The 25,431-nt window shown below is 43.2% G+C and overlaps 1 protein-coding gene across 25 annotated transcripts in view; it reads left to right on the top strand.

Moving 5' to 3' along the window:
- The window catches only part of CELF2 (CUGBP Elav-like family member 2), a 914,911-nt gene that overhangs the window by 501,004 nt on the left and 388,476 nt on the right, over nucleotides 1-25,431 (top strand). The window contains exon 1 of one of the 25 annotated variants that reach the window (XM_053253963.1): nucleotides 9,167-9,606. The exons of 23 other annotated variants lie outside the window; for them this stretch is intronic. In XM_053253963.1, the coding sequence (XP_053109938.1) occupies nucleotides 9,533-9,606 (74 nt within the window). In that variant the 5' untranslated portion in view covers nucleotides 9,167-9,532. Of the gene's footprint in view, nucleotides 1-9,166; nucleotides 9,607-9,647; nucleotides 9,790-25,431 lie in introns of those variants that run through there. One more of the 25 variants, XM_053253980.1, reaches the window with a different exon arrangement.

Here is a 25,431-nt window from a genome sequence, read left to right as displayed (position 1 = left end):
CTGCTTAGATGGGGCGGTATAAAAATATATTAAATACATAAATTTATGCCCCAGTGATGAACTTACTAAGTAAATGACATTGGGCATGTTTAGATTTTTCAGGCTCTCTACACATACACCCCATTGTCTGCAATAATGCTGACCTACCTCACATGGCTGTGCTAAAGATCTCTTCACCAAATCTCAACATAAATGCTAACTATAATACTAGTACTACTATTATGGATATTTATATACCACCCTTCAGCCGAAGCACTCAAAGCGGTTTACATAGAAAAATAAATAATACAGAAATAAGATGGTCCCCTGTCCCTCACAATCTAAAAAGAAACATAAGGTTGACACCAGCAACAACCACTGGGGGGATTCTGTGCTGGGGTTGGATAGGGTCAGTTGCTCTCCCCTGGCTAAATGAAGAGAATCACCACTTTTAAAAGATGTCTCTTTGCTCAGTTAGAAGGGGTTAATACTGACTTATATGTTACACACCCTTACAAGTTGCCCTCAATAGGAATGAGTAAACTAGCTGTCCTGGAAATTTGTTTCATAGGGTAGCATGTGGTGGTGGTTGGGGGCAGAGGAAGAGATGCCATTTCTGCTTCTCATCTCTTCCCAGAAAAGCACTATTCTCTTTCAGAAATATGTCTCTGAGGCAGGGGCAGAGCCACATTGACCAAACGGGTTCAATGAACCGAAGCCGCCAATGAAAAAGGCCACCAAAGCCCACATGGGGGCATGGCTCAGGCTTCAGAGAGCCCCGAGCGAGCGATCCCCAACCCATGCCCAGGTTCCAGAGAGCCCCGAGTGAGCTCTCCCCCAGGTCATTTCAGGCAGCGTTTGCTGCAGAAAGGGAAATAAATGGCGTCAGGCAGCAAACGCTGCCTGAAATGAGCTGGGGAGAGCTCGCTCAGGGCTCTCCGGAGCCCAAGCCACTACCCCCCTATGTGCTCATGTACGGACGTCACGAGAGGGCTGCCGTTCAGCAGGCTCCACGCCTGCTCTGAGGGCTGTGCAGCTGTCAGCCACTTTATTTACTAGAACAAAAATCCTTGAGTGCAGGAAATTTTCAAGCTGAATAACAGTTTCTTTATGTTGATGGTAGATAATTGCAATTTAAAAAGAAAAATGCAGCAGTATTTGTGGTGCAGGTGTGTTTGGGTTTTGGGTTTGTTTGTTTTTTAACGAAACACTGACAAAAACTTGAGATTTATAACTTTTTGTGAACAAATGAATGGCTTCTAGGTGATAAGATAAACTCATATTTTGAAGCAAAGAGAACTCTCCCCTTCACCACGGAATTCTCTTCCTAAGGAAATTCACCTGGCTCCCTTTGTTGACTTTTCAGTTGCTGAAAAGGGTAGTTGCTGAGAAAATCGTGGATTGGTTTCAAGAACAGCTAAGTTGAAAGTTCTCTACTGAATTTTGCTGCTCAAAATGGGGAACTGGAAGAAAGTTTTCCTAAAGCCATCTGCTCACCTTTTTCACAGCCGCCACCTGTTAATGTGGTTGTCAAGAAAGCTATCAGGGAACATTGCTTCCTGCCCTGATGTTTGCATCTTCTAGGTAAGAAATTAGGGATGTGCAGGAAGTCACTGAGAAATTTCACTTGTTTAATAGAAACTCCATTGGCTTCCTTTGGAAGTTCCTTTGGAGGAACCCTGAACTTTGTTCTGAAGTTTCACTTTGTGCGAAATTTCAGTACCAACTCTGCTGGGAAGCTGATCTTGCACTGAAGGAAAATGGTACCCACAGCAATGGCAGGGAGCAGAATGGTAATCACCACTAGTAAGTTTACCCCTGTTTGTTGCCTTATTCATGCTTTCCAATTCACAATTTCCTCCACTTTGTAGTCGGCAGACAGGGTGGCAAAATTGGAGAGGTATTTCCACACTAGATTTCACTAATTGCTGTTTTATAAGTTTGCTGCTGATTTTTATTGCATTGTGTTCTGCATTTTGATGCTTATATGATTTCTAAGCCATTTGGACAGCTTTTTAAATGTAAACAGAGCCAACATTTTACAATAAATAGAATTTCAGGCTCTTGTGGACGCAGTTTATTTGGAATGTTGCTCCCTCTCCCACTATGAAGAACGACTCTTTCACATAAAATAAAACAAAGTGTTCCTAATTGCATCTGACAAACGTTGGAGGGCATGCACCAAGTTTAATGCAGCTTTACTGCGGCATATCCTCCAGACATGCCTATTTTGCCTGGTAGGGTAATAGCCGCCTTGTTCTGGTACCAAACAGAGTGACCTTTGTAGTATGTTCTGAATTTTTTTTTAAAGGTTGCAGTATTTGGAAACTGGATTTATGTGTCACTCTGAAAATATATAGCATTTGTTTCTTTAGAAGAGATCTGTTTGCTAGGGGGCAGAGAAATGTACATGTTGGTTTGGTGAGCTTACATCCTGCTAATGCTTCCTTTTGAAGAGATTCAGTGGATGAATTAGGCTTCTTTGCTATTATTATTTAAGTGCCTAAGGCAGCAATTTCCTGGAAGTAAGCCACACTGAACACAGCAGGACCTACTTCTGAGTAAGCATGCATAGGATTGTGTTGTCAGAATACCCGTCACTGTACAAAAGACAGAAAATCAAGAGAAGACCCTGCTTGCAGAATGTGGAATAAATATGAGGAATTCAGAAAGAGGGTAGGGGGGAGAAAGAGGATGTCTGGGAAAGCCACTGGCCACAGGTAGGTCTTTGTCCGCATTTTAAAGGTTTCAAGCAAGGGAATTGTTCACAGATCAGGAGGACTGAACCAGAATCCTGTGGGAGGACAGGAAAAATGCAGGATGTAATATTGGGTGCACTTCTGAAGAATCTTTACTTGGTTTCTTTCTTTCTTCTTCTTTTTAATCAAGTTTCTATTTCTTAATATTGCAAAGATATGGACAATGCATGTGGAAAGCTCAGAAGCCAGACCCGTGGTTCAAGCAGATTTTTAGTGGCTTGGGCAGCATTAGTGCTTCTTCCTCTGGCAATCGTGTCCTCCTGCTTGTATACTTTCTGGAAGCATCAGACTGGACAATGTTGGAAAGAGGATACTAGGTTTAAGGAACCTTTAGTCTGCCCCAGAAGGGCTCTTTTTATGTTCTCATAATAACCAGATTTTGGAAAATGTAAAAAAAAAATTGGGGGGGTGGGATTAAAAAATGAAAAAGAAGAGTCATTGGGCAACCTCACTTAATTTCCATAATTTGTATACATCATGGGATTTTGCTTTCCTTGGTATAGAATGCCTAGGCACAGAACTCACTCGTAAAATTAGAGTACACACAGAACTGGCAATCAGTTCTTTTATAAGGGACAGCTTACGAAAAGGAGCAGAGAGAAAAGAAAATCTGGGTTTAAAAGAAGATTGGTTTCTCAAAACTAGAGAATCCAACATGGTAGTAGGGTAGAAGTGAAGAAAGATTCATATTCTAGATACGTTTGGCATATCGGGGGTGGAGGGGAATTATTAAGGCTGAGCTGGAAGTTCTCTGAGGAGAAATTTTGGCTCAGAATCAATGAGGTTATCAGTGTGTGAAAAGTTCTCTGAAGGCCCTCCAGTTCACCCTTTGAGTGGGATGAGGGGTGGCTATCTGTTTCCTTGTCCCCATGGCACAGCATTCTTGGGATTATTTGCAGTTCTTGGCCACTGTGTTTTCCTCCCCTATGCCATTAGTGGGTGAGAAAGCATTGCTTTTTTTAAAAACTCACCTATGTGGTGTGCATACAGCTGCTGCTGCTGCGTCCATTGTTCTTTAAAGGACATCTCTCTCTCTCTCTCTCTCTCTCTCTCTTCGGCTGGTAGTAGTTCTTTACTGATATTTTCAATATTTTTACTCTTTACTAATATGCCGAGGAAAACATATGCCTCAACCTGTTGGTAATTTTAAATATGTCTGTGTCATCCAGCCGTTGTCTGGGACCCATTTTACAAAAAAATCTCATCAGTGCAAAAATTGATGGTTGTTTGGACTTCTCAGGGATCCTTATATGAAACTTCTCATATAAGTTTATATGAGACTTCTCAGGGATCCTTATATGAAACGGCTCCTGATCAGGACTGACACAATACAAATAAAATTTTTAAAAATAGTTGCAAGCTAGTTCTAACATCTGTAACATTACATGCAGAGATGTACATGTGCAGCCATCTTTGCAGTAAATGATTAATAAATGTCTGTAGAAACATTTATAAATATGATCATAGCGTTCTTGGTTGGGGTTTGTAAGCTGTATGAAGATAGTTTGTCTGGTGTTCGTTTTAGCCAAGGAGAGGTGTCAACTCTTATGTTGCAGATAGGGGTACCATTTGGCTGGAACAGGAAGTCTCAGAGTTCCAAGAGAGAAATGTGTGGGGTTGTACAATCAAGGGGTAAAATGTAATGTGTGTACAGCCAGCTAAGATGAATTAGCTCTTTTTGTGCTATGTTGATAGTGATTAAAACACCAGCATACTTATTTTGATTGTTAGAAGTGCAGAGCAGTGTAGAAATATGTGAAATTCAGAAAAAATGGGATGAAAAGGACCACAGTTGATATAGCTGACCCTCTGTCAAGACCTTGCAGAATTAAACCCATAAGCAATCTGTCGGAAGGGCTGGAGGCAACGATGTTGTCTAGGTCAGCTCAAAATCAACATCCAGAGCAGGGGCGTAGCAAGGTTGGAGTGGGCCCAGAGACAAGATTTTAAAATGGGACCTCCCCTCACTGAAGCTCAGCTCATGAAGTAAAGAAATCTTAAATGAGGCTGAATAATAGTACTAGAGAAAGACTTGCTGTTCTGGTAGCTCCAGGTCTTAACACTCACATCAATTTCAGAGGATGAATACAACTGAAGGAAGCCCAGTGGGTGTGCAGCTGGGGGAGTCAGTCATATGCCCTGCCTCTGGGGGGCTCCCCAAGGCAGTGAGCCCCCAGACAACTGTCTCCCCTTGCCCTGTTATAGTTACGGCCCTGATCCAGAGCAGCAAAGGTCAGAGGCCAGAGGCAGCTATGTAGGGGAAGGCAGGAGTCCAGGGGAAGGCAAGGTGATGATATAGCTGACCCTCTGTCAAGACCTTGCAGAATTAAACCCATAAGCAATTTGTCGGAAGGGCTGGAGGCAAGGATGTTGTCTAGGTCAGCTCAAAATCAACATCCAGAGCAGCAAAGGTCAGAGGCCAGAGGGTTATGCAGGGGAAGGCAAGGTGGAGACAGGCACGGCAGAGGAGGGTGTGTGGCTACTCTAGTGAGAATTTGCTCCCACAGGGGAACCAATCCTGAGGCAGCAATTGTACAGGACCAGCCACACTCCTGATAAGCTGGTACAACTGGAATGATGAGTTTCCAAACCCTTTCTGGCCATTACCTGGGTGGTGCTGCAGTGCAGAAAAGACCTTGCCTGCTGCCCCCCCCCCCCCCCGCGAGCTGCCCTGATGATGCAGAAAGTAAGGTATCTGGACTTCTTGCTGGATTCCTGCCAGATTCCTTGACCCCCATGTGCCTTACACTCTCCTTCTCTAAGATACAGTAGCCTACCCATATCTTTTATTATGCAGTACTTGGCACTTGTTGAATACCTTCAGATGCTATAACCTTCCTACGTATGACAAGAACCAGTCAAATGGGTCTGATCAGAGGTGCACCTAGGTAATTTTGGAGCCTGGATCTAAAGGCCTTTGGAGGCTCCCCTGCCTGCTAGATCCCACCTCCCACTGCAAGTTAAGCATCATCCCGCTACACAGACATACACTGTGTGTGTCCCCACTTCCCCTTCTGTCTCAAAAGCACCTGGCACAGGTCTTAATCACACTTGGTCTCCCGGAGCAGTGTGGGCCAGCACTGACCACACTACCCGGGACAGACTAAAGAGGATTTGGAGGCCCCCAGGAGGTGTGGAGGCCCTGGACTTCAGCCCCGAAGTCCAGGGGTAAGAGTGCCTCTGGGTCCGATAGAATACCACAGTATTATATGACCATATGTGCAGAATGTCATAGTTTTAATAATTTGCATATAAGTAGTAAGAACTGATTGGATAAGCAAGTGTGGATTATACTGTCAATGTAAAATTTCCATTGACGTTTGCCAGACACGTCTCTGGTTAAAGACGTATTTCTAATTGCTTGGCACAAAACTGCACAGGAAAAAAAAATAAAGTACCACTGATTGGACAGCATTTTGTGTGTATAGACTTGAAATCAGGTTAGTTGGGGATGTACTTGTGTATTACTTCTTTGGGGAAGTGGCTACCATCTGATTTAATAATTAATAATAATTAAACTTTATTTGTTAGCCACTCCATAACAAATTGTTCTCTGGGCGTCTCACAACACAGCATTAAAACATCAGATAAAAACACATAGCACATTAAATCACAACAGACCAAAAGGAGAAGGAAACAAAAGAAAATACAATGCAAAGCAATTAAAAACTAAAACTAAAACTAAAAACTAAACTAAAAAAAAAAGGAAATCAAATTTAAAAATCAAAATTTAAAAGTCCTGAATGGACAAAAAGGTCTTTGCCTGGCATCTAAAATAACAAAGTGATGAAGCCAGGTGAACCACACTGGGGAGGAATAAGTGGGGTGCAGCCACCGAAAAGGCCCTCTCCTTAGTGGCCTCCTGCCTTACCTTGTTTGTCAGGGGCACCCAGAGGAGGGCCTCTGAAGAAGATCTTAAGGTCCAAGCTGGGACACATTGGGCAAGGCACACTCTCTGGTAATCTGGTCCCAAGCCATTTAGGGCTTGAAAGGTTAAAACCAGCACTTTGAATTGGGCCTGTAAATGGACTGAGAGCCAGCGTGGCTGATGAAGCATTGGCATCATATGATCAAAACGTCCAGTCCCAGTTAATAATCTTGCAGCCCTATTTTGTACCAGTTGCAATTTCTAGACTGTTTTCAAAGGCAGCCCCACAATGCATTGCAGCAATCCAAGCGAGAGGTCACTAGAGCATGAGTAACTGTGGCCAAGCTTACCAGGTAAGGTTGCAGTTGGGGTGTCAGCTGAAGCTGATAAAAAGGTCATTATGTCCTGTTATAATGGCCTGTTGTGCCAGAAAATCTCTCCCAGCGTGCCTACGTGGTCCTTCAAAACCTTCAAAACTCTTTCTGTGAAAGCCTTTGACTTTAAGACTTTCTGTAAAACATTTTGCTCAAAGCTTCAGTCATCATCCCCTACAAAAATGAAACCTAGCTACATGTAACTTCATTTTCTCTTGTTCCCCTTAGCTGCTCCCTTCACTCCCCTCATTTTGTGAATTTTTGCATTGTCCAAATTAATAATGCAAGTTCCTGAGAACACTGAACCATCTTTTGTGACTCTGAAAAGCTGCAGGGACATTAATGGTGCAGTACAAATAATACCCATCAATAGAAATTACCCAAAATTGATAGAAATAGCATGTATCTTATGACCTTTTATTTGCCAGGTATGTTTAGACAGGGGTGGAGGTGAGAGGGACGATTGTTACAGCATAAAAACAAAATTGTTCAGATGATGATTCTTAATACTGTTACATCCACAGCACTGTAATTAGAAGCAAAATGTACCGACAATTATAGATTTATAAATTGACCTAATCTGTAGATGATTATTTTATTATAGAATAATATTAGGGCTGAGTAAAACCAACTCGCTTAGTGTTGGGTTTGTTTTCATGCATGTTGGAGTGCCTTTTTTCTGGCAATTTTTTACACACTCATTAACTTATTCATAGTGTTCAGTATTATTTGTTGCTCATTTGTCCCCTCACTACTGGTGACATTTTCTTCCTTTGCCCTCACTGTCCTCAGCCTCATTTGCCCTCACTACTGCTGTTGAATTTGATTGGCTTTGGTGATCCACCTTATTTTTGTATTTGGGTATCTATGATGACATCACAAAGAGCTGTCTTATCAAAACAAAAGGGTGCCAAACAGCATTTAAATAATGTGAATATTTGGTGAACTGAGTCTTTTTTTTTTTTTGCTATGCTAAATATGCTAATTTCTACACACGTATCAAAATTAAGAGAATATTTTATGGAATATGTATATATATTTGCTAGGGCAAATGCAATATTGTTTGTATTTGTGCTTTAGCTTGAATTGCTGCATTGCTAGATAATGTGTTATTCTTCTAAGTGCTGTAATGTTTTAAACTAATTAAATGAAAGAAAGAAAGCAGTAGTGACAAATTGTTTCTACTGAAGTTATTGCATAAGTGAACAACCATTTCCAAGTCTTCCAAATAGGATACTATGGATTCCGAATCAGCTGTTTGATGAAAACTAGAAATATGTTTTCATTTTGTAAAGTTTGGTCTACTGAACTGATGTGAATGAAGAGGACATCTGCCTTGAAATGATTACTGACTTATTGTTGAAGTGCCTCATTTGTTATAATGACCGGTGCTTCAGATTGCTTCATGCTTCAAATTCCTAGGGGGTTGGTATCAGGTATCTGAATCGGCCTTTGAGTCCTTGGATACTGAGCCATAAATACATAAAACTTGAGAGGGTCTTTAATCATAAATTTTTCTCTTGTCCGCATAGTCCTGACTGCTTCAGTTTCACAGCGCAAGTTTCTTTCCCTAAGAAAAGGGCTCTTCCTTCTCTTCCCCCCAACACGATGTTCTGGCTTTGTGATGAATCTTTTAAACCTAGTGATAAATATTCTCAAATGTCAGAAATGGAATTATTATAACAGGTTTATTAGCATTGTTGAGAATATCGCAGCCATGGTGTGATTCATTACCATTGTACATTTATTATCTATATATACTTGGGGAGAACAAGGGGGAGAGAGATAAACTGTAGCTAGTTGAGCTCTAAAAAGCACTGCATTCAGTGTATTAATTTGTTAATTAATTGCCTCGTATATATGGCAGCTTCTTTAATTTGTTGCATTATTTTAATGTGATTTACTTCTGGTTTTCAAAAGGCAAGAAGGTGAAAAATATTCCCAGTAATTGGATCAGGCCCAAATAAAAGGAATTTGGGCTCAATAGGGGGACATGGGGGGTGGGGAACTTCTAAAACGAAATTTGTTATTTTAAGACCGTAATGCGCAATTGGTAAATTCATGTAGTTAATAAAAGCCCGGGTGAGTTAAACCAAGAAGCATTTTCCACAGAAAGGAAAATGTGTTCTCAGTTTGCCACAAAATTTGGAAGGCTGCCCTTTTCTTTATTTAATTTTCAGAGGGATACAAAAACTACAACCACCACCACCACCAGCTCGTGCACACTTCTGAATGTGCATCGTCCAGCTCCTTGTATAGGCTCTCTCTGGGGTTGCAGGGGTTAAATTCTAGCTGCAGTAGGAGAGGAGCTCCGCCTCCAGTTTCAGCACCTGGCGCTCTATAGACAGTTGCCTCAGCAGTAGATTTCAGAGGGGATTGGAGGAAAACAAGAGGGGGAGAGAATGTGACAACTGCCGACTCTGACTGCTGCCTTGGGGAGGCCTCCCGCACCTGTCCCTGCCTGTCTCTTGGCCAGCACAGTTGTTGAATCAGACAAGCAGAGAAACATTCTTATTTGCCAGACCAGAACGGTGTGCATTGAAAAAAAGAACATGACTTCTTCATTCAAGCTGGATTTTCTGCCGGAGATGATGGTTGATAGCCGTTTGCTAGTTTCTGACAGAATGTAAGTACAGATTCAGTTGCCCGATAGCATCCCAGTCTCAAAAACTGAGCTCTCCAATGCTTCAGTCGCTGAGAATCTTGACGGCCGCCTTTTTCCTAGAGGTTTTTGATGGTATAAACAAAAGCGTTGGGATTCAGCTCTCGGAGGCTACTGACTTGCTGCTGGAAGTGTCTGTGTGGCTGAGTACGGATTTATTCCTCTTTCTCGTCACTTGTGAATTCTTTTGTGGTCTCTAATTTCCCCTTGCTCTGTTGTGTTTGATCTGTGGCATTCTCCGTAAGGAATTATGTTTAGAAAAGATAGTTGGGGGGTGGGGGAGAAGAAAAAGCTAAGTACAGTTCACATTCTTCTTAGATGATATGGAGAAATGCATGCAGAACATTGCATGAATAAAAATCCATGCCTTTTAATACCAAGTGGAAATTCCTGACAAGCTATTTGTCTTCTGCATAGAAATCTCAACTCGGTATGGGTGTGTGGCATCAGACTGGGGGGGGGGGAATCCAGTTAGCAAGTGTATTAAAATGTGCAAATGGGCAGTTTTTGTAACAGCACAGAAAGGAAATTAAATCAGGTGATTTTGATGATGCCAGTGAATGCATGGTAAATATAGTGTTAATCATTGGGAAGACGGTTCTTGTACATGAGGAAATGCTAGCAAGATTGATTAGACAAAGCTACGTGCTGGAATTTCAACAAGGGAAGTATATTAGGTTGATTTTCTGCTTTTCCCATTGATCTTAAAGTTTCTATGGAGGTGTCATCTCCCAAAGCCAATTGTTGTAAAGAAAAGTGTATTTTGGATACTCTAGGAATGAGAGCAAAACCTGAGTTCACAACAGTTAAAATAAAAAGATAGAGAAGCAGACCATAACATTATTCTTGGCGCGCGCGCACACACACACACACACACACACACACAATCTTTCTCTAGTCTGAATTTTATAAGGAAAATTAGGAAAAGAGATTTCAGCATTGGACATGTAGTATATGTATTTAGAGAAAAGTGAGTCTTAAGGTATAAGTTTTAATAAAACTTTACACATGGTCTTCAAACTGCCATTTCTATTTTGCCCATAGTCTGGTGTAGATTGCATTGTATACTCATTCAAAGTTGTAGCATCCCATTCCCCACCACCACCACCCCCCAGTCTCTGGAGGCATTAGATTTCTTCTAGCTCATGGAGTGATTGAGAAGAGCTATTCATGAATTAGCCATATGCTTCAGCTGCTGAGGATTAATACATTATTGAGGTGGGGGGCATATTTAATATGGTTGACCCTTTTCGTCATTCGTATTATTGATACTAATGAATCCCTTTTACTGCCCAATTTCAGGTAAACCTAAATTTAGAATACTGTCTGGTTGAGGTGATTTTTTTGTTTGTTTGTTTGTTTTTTGGAATTTTACTTAACCCAGAGTTTTGATCATATGTATTATAGCTGTGGGTTTTTTGTCCTTAAGTTACCCATTATTAACCCATTAAAGTGCCAAGCAGAATGTCAATGTTCTCAGATCATTCTTGAGAAGTGTTTTTGTGTGTTTTCATCTTTGCTTTAGCTTGTAAAATTGACCTGCTGACCCTCCAGCCAGACAAAAAGATATTGCTTAAAAATATCTCAGATCACCAGGGTATATTAGCCAAATCTGATGGTGTCTTGCTTGCCACTTCGGTTTATGGAAATCCTTGTTCAACATAGCCATTGCAGGTTGAAAAACATAAAATTCTTACTTCAGTATCTTGCCTCTAGACCTTTCTGGAGGGCGGTGGGTGGGGGGAGTTTTCCAGGTTGCATAGCAACACACCATTATTCCATAGCAGTAGTTGGCTTAAAAAAATGATTTGGGGGCTGCCAGATGCCTCTGGGTGGAAATGATGCAGAGTTGTATTTAGAAAGGCTTTGATAAATAGCTTCATTTTCACTCTGGGTTCTTCTCCCCCTGTTAAGAAACATGAGCTGTATCAACAGTAACTCGTGTATATTGTCTGTCTTACTGATCGTGTTATGAGATCTCGTCACAATGCAGAAATGCAACTTAGCGGATGGTCTAAATAGCTGTAAAAATTGATGCTTTCCAGGGATTGCACATCCTGTGTGTACGTTTAATGTAGAGCTCTCAGTTCCTGTCAGCATGGGATCACTGGGGGAGTCTTTAGTTAAAGACCTCACACTTTCCCCCCTCTAGAGCAGAGAGCAATTGCCCCATGACATTGAACAGCCTATATTCCTGTAAGCATGCAATAAGATATGCTGGTATATAATTCTCTTTGGGAATCCTTTGGCCTCATTGCAACCGATGAGCAAACAGTTGTAGAGCTTGATTGCAGACGAAGGGCCATTTGCCATACAAGCATGTTGCCCTTTTAGGCGGTCCGTTCCAGGCTCTTGAGGTGACACCACAAGCCTCTGAACCAGGTTAATCCTTGTGGTGCAGCCTGTGGGGTGGGCTGTTTAAAGTTTAAACAAAGGGCACCATCCGCCAGGAAGTTCTGCACAAGAACCAGCTGAAATGAAAGGGAGCTAGCCAAGAGGGCTTTCCTATGGATGGTTCCCCAGACCTTCAAGTGCATCTCCTGGGCTAAGATAAGCAAATTTGTTTTTTTGCAAAGTATAAGTTAATGTTTGCAGATGTAGCATAAAGGGAATTCGATGCAGATGGAAAAGAGCGGGGTTCTGAGTTCTTTTTAGTCCCCTTTTCCCTGTTTAAAAATGCCCACAGTGGTTCCTTTTTAAGGATTTTTCTTGCTTTGCTCAAGGAGAATGAGCACCTTAGGGTTTTTCAAGTGTCGCACATGTTTTTAAATTCTCTTTCTATATGAATGCTGTGGGTTGTAATGTAATAATTTATTTACGACCCAAGGTCAGCATAAACTTACAAGCAAGAAACCACCAGATTGTCATTTATGGACTAATTTCTTGTGACTTTCAAGTTAATACAATTTGAGTTGGTTGCTGTGCTTAATACACAGTGAGCAAAACTGAAACTGAATTCTTTTGCTCTGAATCTTCTTTTGTTTGGTTTCTAACACTCCATTTCAAAAGGTATAGGTGTTCAGTCATTTGTGGTAATGTAGCTACATCTCGGATGAGTGGGCCAAGGAATTCCTGGAGTAGTGCCTCTCCCAATGCTGAACTAAAAAGTTAGTGCCAAACATTAAGCACAGAAGGTTGGCTTGGAGCAACCTGTGTTAGTTAGAATGGCATCAAGAGCTTGTGTTGGTGAGATGTTCTTGATCATGTCCCTGGCTGACTTCACCAGAGTCTCTCCTCCAGTGACATCAAATGTGATGCTTTGCCTTGTTCTGCAGTGGTAGCAGTCATCGGTTTAGAAGCACTCAGGGCCAATTCCAGAGATTAGCAAGACCGGACATGTATCGGGGCACCAAGGTGAGCTGCCCTAATAGCATTGCCATTCTTACGCTGCACGGTACATCTAAGAAGATCAGAGGCACTGTCAGAGGGTTCTCAGTTTGCATGCCCCATGTCATCCAAGTTAAGGGGACCCATGGAGCATACCTTGCCCAGAACCCCTCCAGATCCTAGAGCTTGCAATGAAAGCTGTATCTCACCATGTGGCCCCCCATTTCTGGACCAACTTGTGCCATTGGGAGGACATCACAGGTCATGCTGTTCCACGGTCACTTGTTAAACTGTACCCGCCCCCATCCCCACCTCTTCTTTGCTGGCACAGCAATTCCTAGGATCAGACATTATCGTTGTCGTCTTCATCACTTTGACTTTTCTGTTACTGTAACCAAGCTTCAAACCGACCTGCTCACTCTTTCCCTGCTCCAAGACTACATGACCTCATGTCCTTCAGACTGATGAAGGGAAATCTGCATGCACAAAGGGATGCATGTATGAATCTGCCTCCTCTACTGAAATGAATGGGGCAACCACTGGAGTTGTGTGTGGAAGGGGGGGGCACCATATGTTCACTGGTGATCCCATAGCAAATCACTGGATCCGGGTGATCTCTTTTATAATAGTATCTTGATTTGCGCCTTGATTGATTGATTGATTGATTGATTGAGAAAGTATGGATCATCACCACTACTTAAAAAGTATTAATATAAGCCACCATGTTGTATTTTCAAATCATTTCATTTTGAGTACTAGATGGGAAGTCACCTAGGCCTTGCTCTCTCAAACATAATGAGTGAATACGGTGGCTGAGGAAACAGGTTTGTCTGCACTTCCTGAGAGATGAAGCGTTACAAGAAAGCATTGGCTTCTTGGAAAGAATGGAGAGACCTTTGTTTATTGATGCAAGTGCTGCTCAAAGCATGGCCAACCAAGGCCTTAGGTAAAATCCATGAAATCATTTGGTGGAGCTCCCCCATTCACCTTGCCCCAGTGATTTCTTACAAGGGTGACCCTTTCAGTTTAATAGATGTCAGAGGTCCACATGCATTTTTATTTTTTCTATGAACAGATCTCATCTCCCTTTTGAAATGAATAAATCAATCTGGGCTCCAGACAGTTCCATTTGTATGCTGGAATTCACAGAGTCCTGGTTTAGAGTGATTGATTTTTAGCTTGATAAGAACACCACTGTTCACACTGGACAAGGAGCTCAACTGTCTTGTCTTGACAACCTGATGACTGTGCACTGTTTACCCCTTCATATTTCATGGCACACCTTTAGTTTGGAGTAGATTCCAGAATTCATGAGATGAACGCTGCAGACACCAATTAGATTTGGCATTTGTGTTTTGGTGATTCATAATATAATTACTGAAGCTGGATGTTTCATTGGAGTATCATGTGAACTTATTGGGTTTCCTAGAAAAGTGCCATGAGTTACCCATTGAAAGCAGTCTTTTTAAATTCTCTTTAATCTCTAAAATGAGTAAAATGCTCACATGTGTACACAATATATTAACTCAATGGTGGTGAAGGAAATATTTGAGGAGATGGCTTATTTTTCTCTTAAGAACTTCTGTGAACTGTAGTACAGAATTTAATCAGTGATGGATTTCATTGTCTGTTGAGCATCTTTCTGGGGGGAAATCTGCTAAAAATTCATCTGGGGTTAGCGTTTTTTTTGTTTTTATGGTTTTGCTGCACAATAAGAAATGCCCAACTGCATTCAATCATATTAAACCACCAAACACGAATTACATAAAGACATTGGTAATTTTCAAGTTCATGGTCACCTATTGGTAGTAAAGGGGGGGGGAACCCGCATACCTTGTTATCAGCAGTTGTTTAATTGTATTTTCTTATCATTTGTTCATATTTTGGCAGGCAATTCTAGCATTGATCTGGCTAGCTATATCATTTTAAATAGTTCCACGCTGATAGTTCATTGTAGATTGAAATCTGTTCAGTTTTCTTTGGCATCCATTGATAAAAATCAATAGCAAGGAGGGAAGAAGGGATAAAAAAAGAACCTTGAATGAAGATGAAAACCTTCAAATACAAATAAGGATTTCAAACAGTATAATTAAGATTCAGAGCAGAGAGAAGGTCGTAGTTTCCTCTCCCCTCCTCAGTATTCTTACAGCAATGTTATACAATAAAGTATCTGGCTGACATTCAGATTAAATTACTCATGAGTAGTCCCATTAAATTAATTGAACAAGCTGGTCATGACTCACTTGTCCTGTTAACTTAAGTGGGTCTACCCACGAGTAATTTAGTCTGGCTTTCAGCTTCTGGTTTTAATTTTGCTTTGAACAATGCCTAGAATCACAGGTGCTTAAGAAATAAATACATAAATTAACAGCAGCAGCAGCAGCAGCAACAACAACAACAACAACAACAACAGTGTCCCTGAGAAAAAGCAACAAACCAAATAGGCCACTAGGTTGTAACATGAATGAAAAGAAATTGATTTTTAAAAAATTGGTCTATGTGAGACTACAGCGATGTGGCACATTTGATATGCAAATGAAGTAATATTGTTTTATTTATAATAATATGATGTAAGTTGCCCATTAGTAAATTAAGAATATTGCACTGCTTTTCCAATATGCTGCTGTCCGCTTTTTGAATGTGCTGTATCTTGCTTTAATCTCATGCATGATCATTAGGAAAAAAAAGTTTATTTCTTTTCATCCAAATTAAAGCCTAGCAACTGATATGGTTTATTTATTTTGTTTCATTATTTAAAAAAAATGTTCTTCTAAATATTTCAAATGGGTTTTGGTATATTTTAATTGTTTGGTATTTTACAGTCCTTTTGGCTAAGGCAATCAAGTTTCATAATTAATCCCAAATGTTATTCTCTTTTTCAAAAAAACAAAATTGCACATGAATGATAGAGTGGGGGGAAATTATGCAAAAATATCTTGGCTCTTTAAAAATTCATGGGACGTAAGGAATGCATATCAACAAGCAATGACCCTCTAGAGAACGAGAGAAGTCATTGATGCACCACAGAATATGCATATCACACAAATTCCTGAATTTCAACCCGGGGAGGTGTTGCCTTCTCATTTTTTAGCACAACTGATTCCTTTTCATGTGGTGGTGTTTTGCACTTAAATTGATTATTGTTGCAAAAGCATAACAGTGTCTCCTGACATTACTGTGTGTGTTTGATGGTGGGGGTTATGGAGAAAGAGCAACGGTCCAAACTGTGTAGTAGTAAGCCTACACACAATTGCACATATTGCTTGGTGGGAAAATGAGCTCTTGGGGGGCGACGGGACGGGACCTGCAGATGAATAGGGGAAAGAATGCTAAAATGAGAAAGTCTGTTTGAAAAATAAAAACTAATTAGTGCAATAAAACTGACGCTCTAACGTAATTGTAGAATAATTATTCCCATTTTAAATCAACAGCCTTTAATTGCTTTGCCCACATTCCCGAGATCAATATTCATGTGTGAAGGGACAGCAGCACAAGATGTCAGCCTCCTCATCTTGTAGCCTTTTGCAGAAATGTTTTCAAGAATATTCTCAAATGTTCTTTTTGGGACTGGCCCTTTCTCCCTCCTCCTGTGCATGGCGTTGGCAGGTGAACGTTGTGGTATACACGTCAGCCTTACTGTTGCTATGTGTAGATCTTCTGGTCCTGCTTCAGCATCTCCTGAAATATACTTGTCGCCAGAGGATGCCATCTGACAATCAATTTCTCCTCACATGTGAGCATATATTATCGAAATGTGGCACTCCTTGGTAGCAGGCTCCTTTTGTTCACAGCTGGATCCCCTTCAGATAATAACTTTAAAATTATAACAGAGTGGCAATATGATTGTCTGGCATTTAAAGCATCATTCGGAAGCAGCTTCTGTTTTATGTCAGCCTTAAGTATACTGAATTCTAATGAATTCCCAGGTGAGCCCATTTGCAAAGGAATTGTCTTGCTAGTCTTGCACCTCCCAGTCCTGTTGTGCATCAAGCCTGCTTGAACGGTTGGTCTTGAACTGGTGACTGGAGACATCTCAGTTGGAGTTCCGCTAGTGTGGCAGCATTCAGCTCCAGCTAAAAGAGAAAACTGCAGAAAAGCCATCCACACCAGGCCTCCTTTCCACCAATAGGTCAGATAAGATCAGATGGTAGCCTTTGGCCCTACCATCAGCTTAGTAGAGGCTGCTTCTGCAGGTCTTGGACATGTGCAGTTGTCTTGTACTGGGCGTCGTCGTGTGATCCAACCCCATGTGAGCAAGCTGGTAACATCTCAGTAAAACGACAGGATGTATGAGTGTGCACTCCCAGCGGACGTGATGTCTGAAGCCACCAACATCCAATTCCTGTCCTGCTCCTGAAGATCATAAGGTCTTTCACATGATCATCTGGGGGTGGTTTGGGGGAAGGAAGAGCCCCTACCCCATTCCTAGCAGATGAGCAGAGCCTCGGTTTGGCTCTGCTAACTCACCCCACACATTAACATGGCAGCCGTGGGCTCCATTACTGCCTCAGTCAGCTGGGTTCTCCAAGGCTTGAGGGAGGTATCACAAAATGTATTGCAAGCCCAATAGAGAGACAGCCCTCAGTACACCAGCAGCCCTCCTCTGACTGGCCCCTCTACCCAGAGAACTCTCTGACAAATATGGCCTCTAGCTGCCAGGGACTTCTTAAAACGGGGATTTCAACACATGACTGGCAGGCTGATTCATCCTGCCTTGGTAAAAAGCAAAGTAAAAAAAGTCAGGCTACCCAGGTTTGAACCACTCAAATCAAATCTTTATTGTTACGGTCATTCGACCAGCATTGAACCACTGTTTAGGCGAGAGTTCTGTATATTCTCACAAGCAACAATAGGTAGCTTTAATGCCTCCTATCCTCTAATCCTTGGTTGTGAGGATGGGGTTAATGTGAAGGCACCCACTGAGTCAGACCACTGATCAACCTAGCCAAGTTTTGTATTCTAAATAGTAGCAACAGCTCTCCACAATCACGGGCAGAAGTCTTTTCAAGCTCTCCCATCCAAGATCCTGTCACTAGAGATGCCAGGAATTTTCACTGGAGATGCCAGGATTGCATGACCTTATCCATGCACAGCATGTGCTTTAGCACTGAGCAGCAGCTTCTTCCCAAATTTGTGCCCCCAACAAGCTTGAGCTCATCTGGGAACTGGGAACAGGATGTTTTTCATCCAAAGCAAGAATCGCCTACATTACAGAGTTGTTAAGATCACCAAGAAAATGTATGCGCAGTGTTTGGAGCACGCGGGGAAAGTGTTATATAATTATCTGGTAGTTAATAATGATAAATAGTAGGAAGAAGTCAGTTGAAAGGTAGGTTTTTTAGGCAGCTGGTCAACCAAGCAAGTCAGCATTGGGTGCTTGGCACTTAAGAAACCTGACACATTTTCCAGACCTTGTGCCAGGCTGGTGCCTGATCATTTGTGAATTACAGAGTGAGAGTGATTTTGTTTTGTGTATGAGGCATTACTGTTGTGGCTGCCATTTTACCTTAATTGCTTGGAGAGCTTGCCACTTGTGCTGGTTGAAGATGACTCACAATGTCAGTGGTAAGCCTGCAGTTTGTCAATTAATTGATATTAAAAAGCTCTGGCAACTAACCTGCTGACAGGATTTCAAAGGATGAGCACTCAACACATGCCCTGACACTGCATTAATAGCAGCAGTCTATCTTTAGTTGGTATGCATTAGTTGCTGGTGTCCAAAGAGACTGTGAATCAATTCTTGTTCGACTCGTCCGTCTGCTGAGAAGTGGTACTGTTAAACCAAGATGCTAATACATCCTTCTAGACTGCTTTCCAAGGGGAGCGAATAAACAGCAGCTGAATGGATCTGCCCTTCCTGCCCAATCTACCTCAAGGAATGAGTTTTTGTGTTTGTATGTATGTACGAATCTTTTTTTATGTTGGCTGCCTTGTGGACTGAAAGGCAGAATAGAAACGTTTTAAGAAATCTTGGGTGGCTTCAGATGTTGTGTGGAACTTCACTTGTAGCTGAGTTCTATGCAATCTCCCTCAGTCATGGGAGCACACTCTCACCCCTTCCATCCCCACACTATTGCCTACTGCCTTTTTCAGTTAGGATATGCCAAGATGGATCGCGATGTCTGAACCCACCAGCCTCAGCATATTCTAATCTACTTGCTTCAGAAAGCCCAAGCCCAGAATCTCTCTTGAGCCTGCTAGATTTAGCCGAGATTGGTGAGTTTATTATGGCGAGATTATGCCGAGATGGGTGAGTTCGGACTTCACAATCAGTGTTGCCATATCCTAAACAGGAAAGGAAGGAGGCATTCATGTGGGGGTGGAAGGGGGAGCATGCAGTCTTGGGAATGAGGGAGGTCATGCAGAGCTTGACTGCAACTGAGGTTGGAAGAGCAGTATATAAATATCAGTAGGAGCAGTAGTAGTAGTAGTATTAGTTCCACATAACCTCTGAACACAACCATGTTGTATTCTATGGGTAAACTCACCCATTTTGTGTGTGTGTGTGTGTGTGTGTGTGTGTGTGTGTGTGTGTGTGTGTCTTTCTATCTATACACACACATACATACATATATTCATTTAATTTTCGGACATCATGTGGTTTTAATTTCCTTGTTTTAATATATTTGATGCATCCATTGCTTGCTTATTTTGATGAAATCAGGTCAAATTGCAATGAGTTATATTAGTTTATGGTTCTCGAGGTATGTCCTGGGAAAGCCTAGAGTTCCTTGGAAACTCATCTGAGATTCTGTAGTAAGAAGATAAGTGATGGTGGACAAGTTTCCCTGATAGACAAGCGTGCTATCTAGGAATCATATTCACCCGCTACACCAAACACAGAGGAGTGTCGTGTGAGTCCTTGGGCCTGCTCTCAGTTCATGTGTGGTGCTGAGAAGCTGAGACAGCACAAGAAGCACAGACAGCGCAACACCAGTGTTCTCTCTAATTTTTTTCATCTGTATGGCAGGAGTATCAAGGCAGTGTGTGCACACATGCATTTAGAATTGGGCCGTCCTAATTCAACCTGAGTGGGATCTAAAATTAACTGAGCAGATATAAAAAAACTTGTGAGCACAGGCATGTGCGCACACCTTAGAGTGTGCACATGCACATAATCAACTTGTGGAATTCTCTGCCAAAAAATGTGCTGACAGCGAACAACCTGGATGGCTTTAAGAAGGGTTTGGATAACTTCTTGGAGGAGAGGTATATCAACGGCTACTAGTCAGAGGGCTATAGGCCACCTCCAGCCTCAAAGGCAGGATGCCTCTGAGTCCCAGATGCAGGGGAGTAACAGCAGGAGAGAGGGCATGCCCTCAACTCCTGCCTGTGGCTTCCAGTGGCATCTGGTGAGCCACTGTGTGAAACAGGATGCTGGACTAGATGAGCCTTGGGCCTGATCCAGCAGGGCTGTTCTTATGTTCTTAGAGGGAACACTGCACTACACACCACCTGAGGGACGCTCCCTAGGCTCCCTTGCAACATACAGTGTTTGTGCAGTCAATATGTGAGGGTTCCTCAGCAGACAAAAGATGCAGAGAAGGTTTTCTTCATTGCATATTACACAAAACAGCCGAAGTTCAATTCTTCCTTTTGTTCCTTGATCAGACATGTGCTTCTCCGACAAACGGTTTTGAAACACTACCCAACCCAAAGATGACGGCTTGTTTTCTTTGTCCAGCATTTCTCTTGGCAGCTCTCAGGCTAGCAGGCACAAAACTGATCAGGGAGGGTTACTTGACCTGACGGTTCACTTGCCTCATCAACTATAGCCATCCTTGGTGCTTGGTACAGCAGCACTGAGACAGTGTGGTCTGGTTCCAGACAAGTGCACTTCATTTGTCTGAAATGGGCCCAGGTAATTGAGAGTTATTAACTTGTGGCAAAGGTTGAATGATATTTGAAAATCTGCAAAATCGAGCAGTTTCCCCAACCGAGTCAACTAGCTAGGCCTATTGGCTGTTTGCCTCTTGATCTTTCTGAACAATGGAACTGGCTGATAACAGCCAATAATTGGCGTTTATTCTCACCATGAATAGATGCAGGGAACTATTAGCTCATCTGTTTGGAATTTCACCTGGAACATCCTATTGTAGAATATTCTCTGTTCATTTGTTTGAGAGATGGAAGGGCCCATTTTATTGTCCAGATAATATTCCTGGGCTTGGGAATGGGGCTGTAGTTTAGTGCAGCTGCTTACATACAGAAGGTCCCAGGTTCAATCCCTGGCAGCATCTCCTGGTAGGGCTGGGAAAGACTCCTGCCTGAAACCACGGAGAACCGCTGCCAGCAAGTATAATGCTGAGCTAGATGGACCAATGGTCTGACACAGCATAATGGTCTGACTCAGGTTTTCACTTCCTGTGAAACCCCTATGAAAGTCTAGCAGGCCACACAAACTGACCACCCCATGGGTGGTCATTTCCCCACAACCAAAACACATACACACACACACACACACACACACACACACCCTGAATGCTCAAATGTTTAGAGTTACACAGTGTAATGCGCACTATCAAGGTTGGAATCCAGTTCCCGAATAATTCAGGCAGTCTTGTGCCAGGCCAAACCGACAGAGCTTGCAAGCAAATCCAATCCTGTTTGGAAATTCAGTGCACACCATTAATCTGGGGGGCAAAGCGAACTAGTTACTGTCCCTATTAAATGGCTACACGTGAAGGGGATGTAAATTACAGAAGGGGCACACAACGGGATGACTTGCAGGTGGAAAGAAGCGAGACGTATTCTCGTGGTGGAGTGTGTGTAATGCATCGCTGCTTCTTTTCAGCTCTGAAGTAGGTCAGTGCTGAACATGCAAAATGAGCAGAAGTGGAGCTTTAGCTGTTTTATAGCCAGCAAGATTTGGGTTTAGTGATGTTTCTCTGGAATGGGAAGCAGCCGGGGCTGAGGCTGGGCAGCACAGCTCTTCCTCAGAACTGCACTGCAAATGAGGTGAAGGAAAATTTTAAAACGTGCACAGAAGCTTCCTTGGAAGGCCCAGTTGGAAATGCTACAGCCAAGTACCCTTCCGCTGACTCTGTTTGATAGCTACAACCAAGATCTGTTTGTTTCTCTCACTGTAGGTCCCAGTTGCTGACTTATTCTGCATTTTTATTTTTAAAAAGCCAGAGCCCAAATTATCCCAAGGAGCACATTCTCCTATATCACTCTGCCCGTGCTTTGGGGTTCTGGTGTGTGTGCTGCAGTTATGTGAACTGAAATCTATGGATTTCAAACCAAATAAATGAGATGGCTCCCTGTCATCAAAGGGCTCACAGTCTAAAAAGAAGCATAAGGTAGACACTAGCCACAGGGATGCTGTGCTGGGGATGGATAGGGCTCATTGCTCTCCCTGCCCCCCCCTAAATAAAAAGACTCGCCACTTTTAAAAGGTGCCTCTTTGCCCAGTTAGCCAGTTCCCATGAGTGAGCTTCCCTATGGCCAGAAACCTCGTATTGACTGTGGCAGCCACTGGTTCTGTTTCCAGCCCCTCCTGCAGCAGTAGAGTTACGGTGGGCATCAGAATCTGATGTTTCCTTTGAAGACGGCCAAGTTGAAACAACTTCCTTATTACTGCAAGACATCAGATGTTGCCAGATGGTGAGTGACTGGGTGATGCCACCCTGCCTCAGCGCTCAGGCCTGGAAAGGGCTCTCCTTTGGGTGGATGTAGCTGCTGTGAGCCAGGAGTGAGGCCAATAGAAAACCATCGTTCCAAGGCCAGCTCTGAAATGTGCTGCCCTTTCAAAGCATAATAACCTTGTAATTTGAAAGCCTTGCTAATCCTGATAACCTCAGTGTTATGGGTTAGACCGCAACTGCACCACTCTGGCCCCTCCAGCTTTTGAACCGGTTGCTTCTGAGCACTGAAAAAATGTATGCTTTTGAACAACTTCCATCATCCCCAACCACAGTGACCAGTCGGCTGGGATGATGGAGAGCTGGTCTTGTGGTAGCAAGCATGACCTGTCCCTTAGCTAAGCAGGGTCCACCCTGTTTGCATGTGGATGGGAGACTTGATGTGTGAGCACTGGAAGATCTTCCCCTCAGGGGAAGGAGCCGCTCTGGGAAGAGCAGAAGGTTTCAGGTTCCCTCCCTGGCTTCTCCAAGATAGGGCTGAGAGAGATTCCTGCCTGCAACCTTGGAGAAGACGCTGCCTCTCTGTGTAGACAATACTGAGCTAGATGGACCAATGGTCTGACTCAGTATAGGGCAGCTTCCTATGTTCCTTCCTATGGGAGTTGTAGTTCAACATCTGCAGCAGACGGCGGGGGCGCGGGGGGGGGAGCCTAAGTCTTGCTCCCTCTAGATCTGTAATATTGGCAGGAGTATTGTGTGCCTGCATACTGTATGGCTCAATGGTTGAACACATGCTTTAAATCCAGAAGGTGCCAGGGTGAGGCCCCAGCATTTCCAGTTCAAATAGGATTTGGGGGAGCAGGTTCTGGGAGCTTGGAGGGCAGCTGTCAGTCAGAACAGAAAATACTGGATTTGACTCAGATGAAGCAGCTTTATGTGTTTCATACAGGATTGCAGTCTGTGTTTCAGCATCATCTATTCCTTGTTGCTCAGGGAAAGCTCTGAAATAGCTCCTTGACTGTAAAATATTGGAACACGTGAAGTTCTTTTCTCCAGTGTGACAACATGCACCTCACCCTCCTCCTCCTTTGCTGGGAATGCAAAATCGGCTTTTATTCCTGTATCTTGAAAGCAGACTAATTTTCTTGGTGGAGGAATCTGAAATGCTGGAAGGGATGAGTGTGTTGAAAGGAGGGCAGCAAAGCAGCTTCTCTTATCGCTTGATCAGCCCCGGGGCTGGTTTTGGTTTACTGCTGGGTGCTGCGGTAGTTACATTGAACGTACAAGCATGCGTCTTTATTATGATTGTTGTTGTTTTTATTTAAAATGCATTCATTTTATATAAGGCAGAACCGTTCTGATATGTATGCATTTTGAGAGATCAAATGTGTATTTTTTTAGAGATCAAATGTATTTCCCCCTAAAATTGTATTCACTCATGAGCTTAGCTCATGAGGCCAAATGGATTTTATGTTCTGACTCTACATGTGCATGTGAAGAACTAGCCCTTGCTTAGAACTGAAACTTTATGTGCCGTTTTAACCTAGCAACAAGAGGGAAACTGAGGATTGTCCAATATTATGTTCCTGATACTGTAAGGAAGGGGGCCTTTACCTGGAAATTAAGTCTCCATCAAGGGCAAAACTGCATGTGGCGATGCAGCCTCTGAAAGAAGCACAGAGGTGGGGAGGGCATTGTTCCTCCACCCCACTCCCTCACCCCCCATTCACTGCTTTCTTCCCACAGCCCCCAGCAGTGCCAGCAGCAGCTGCTGTTTTTCTCTCAGCCAGGTTTACTTGTAGTTTCAGAGCTGGCCTGGAGGGAGGGAATTTACTCCGGTACAGAGCGGGGAAGCAAGATCCCTGATGTTGATTTGAGCAGATGAGGAGGTACATGTGGAAGGAGGAGACAGTCCTGTCAGTGCTGTCCTAGAGAAGAACTCGGGGATCAAAATGCACTCCTCATGTTCAAGGCGAGCATTGCAAGTTGCTGAGATTCACATTCCAAGCCGAAAAATTATGAAACTGGGCAACCTGTCTGCATAGCCCATTCTGGGTTTTGCTTCTTGGTCATACTGGAGTATGACATAGGAGAAGGTATTCTTACGACCACTAGAAAGCAGGCTAAGGGAGCCCAGCCCACTTTCCAGTGGTCATGAGAACCACCGGGCTCATGAGCAAGCCCAGTGGTTCGGTGGCGACTAGCCCGCCTAAATACCCCTCCCCTAAAACGAGGTTAGCAGAGTGAGTGCTCCGCTAACCTCATTTTGGTTATCATGTGCCGTTGCAGCGCAGCTCTGTGACGCAGCGACACATGAGTAGACCCCTGACTGGGAGGCTACAACAAGCCTCCTAGACCCCAGTGTCGGGGGTCCCCCTAGAATGCCCCCACACTCACGTGGGGCATGCTGGGACTTCCTGGGGCTGGGCGGCCCCCGATCCCCACCGCCCCAACCAACTCCGTGACGGAGCTGGTAATCGTGTGGGCGGCTGATCCGGCCATCCCGTGGGGGCGGAGTGCTCGTGTGCGGGGAGAGCGGCCCAAGCTTGCTCTCCCCGCCAAACCTTCAGTTCTCCACACTGCTCGGGTGGGGAGCCTCATAGTGTCAGGAACTAGCTTTTAAAGGCTTCCTATTATCCAGTTCTAGTCCCTTCGCCTAAGCATGGTCAAGGGCACCTTTCAACGCATCCTTTTGGCAATTCCCACTCCCTTTGCTTTCCTAAGGAAAGTTCTCACCCAAATCACAATAGCAATGCCTTGAAATGGCAGGATATTTAATGTCATCTGTACCTTGTACATACCCTTCAGTCCCTGAAAGAATATGGACTTCCTCATTAAGAACATAGGAAGCTGCCTTATACCGAGTCTAGATCCGGAT

Source organism: Hemicordylus capensis, chromosome 5 (genome assembly GCF_027244095.1).
Source record: "Hemicordylus capensis ecotype Gifberg chromosome 5, rHemCap1.1.pri, whole genome shotgun sequence".
Lineage (NCBI taxonomy): Eukaryota > Metazoa > Chordata > Lepidosauria > Squamata > Cordylidae > Hemicordylus > Hemicordylus capensis.
Note: the sequence above shows the minus strand (reverse complement) of the source record. Positions and strands in the feature narration are given on the sequence as shown.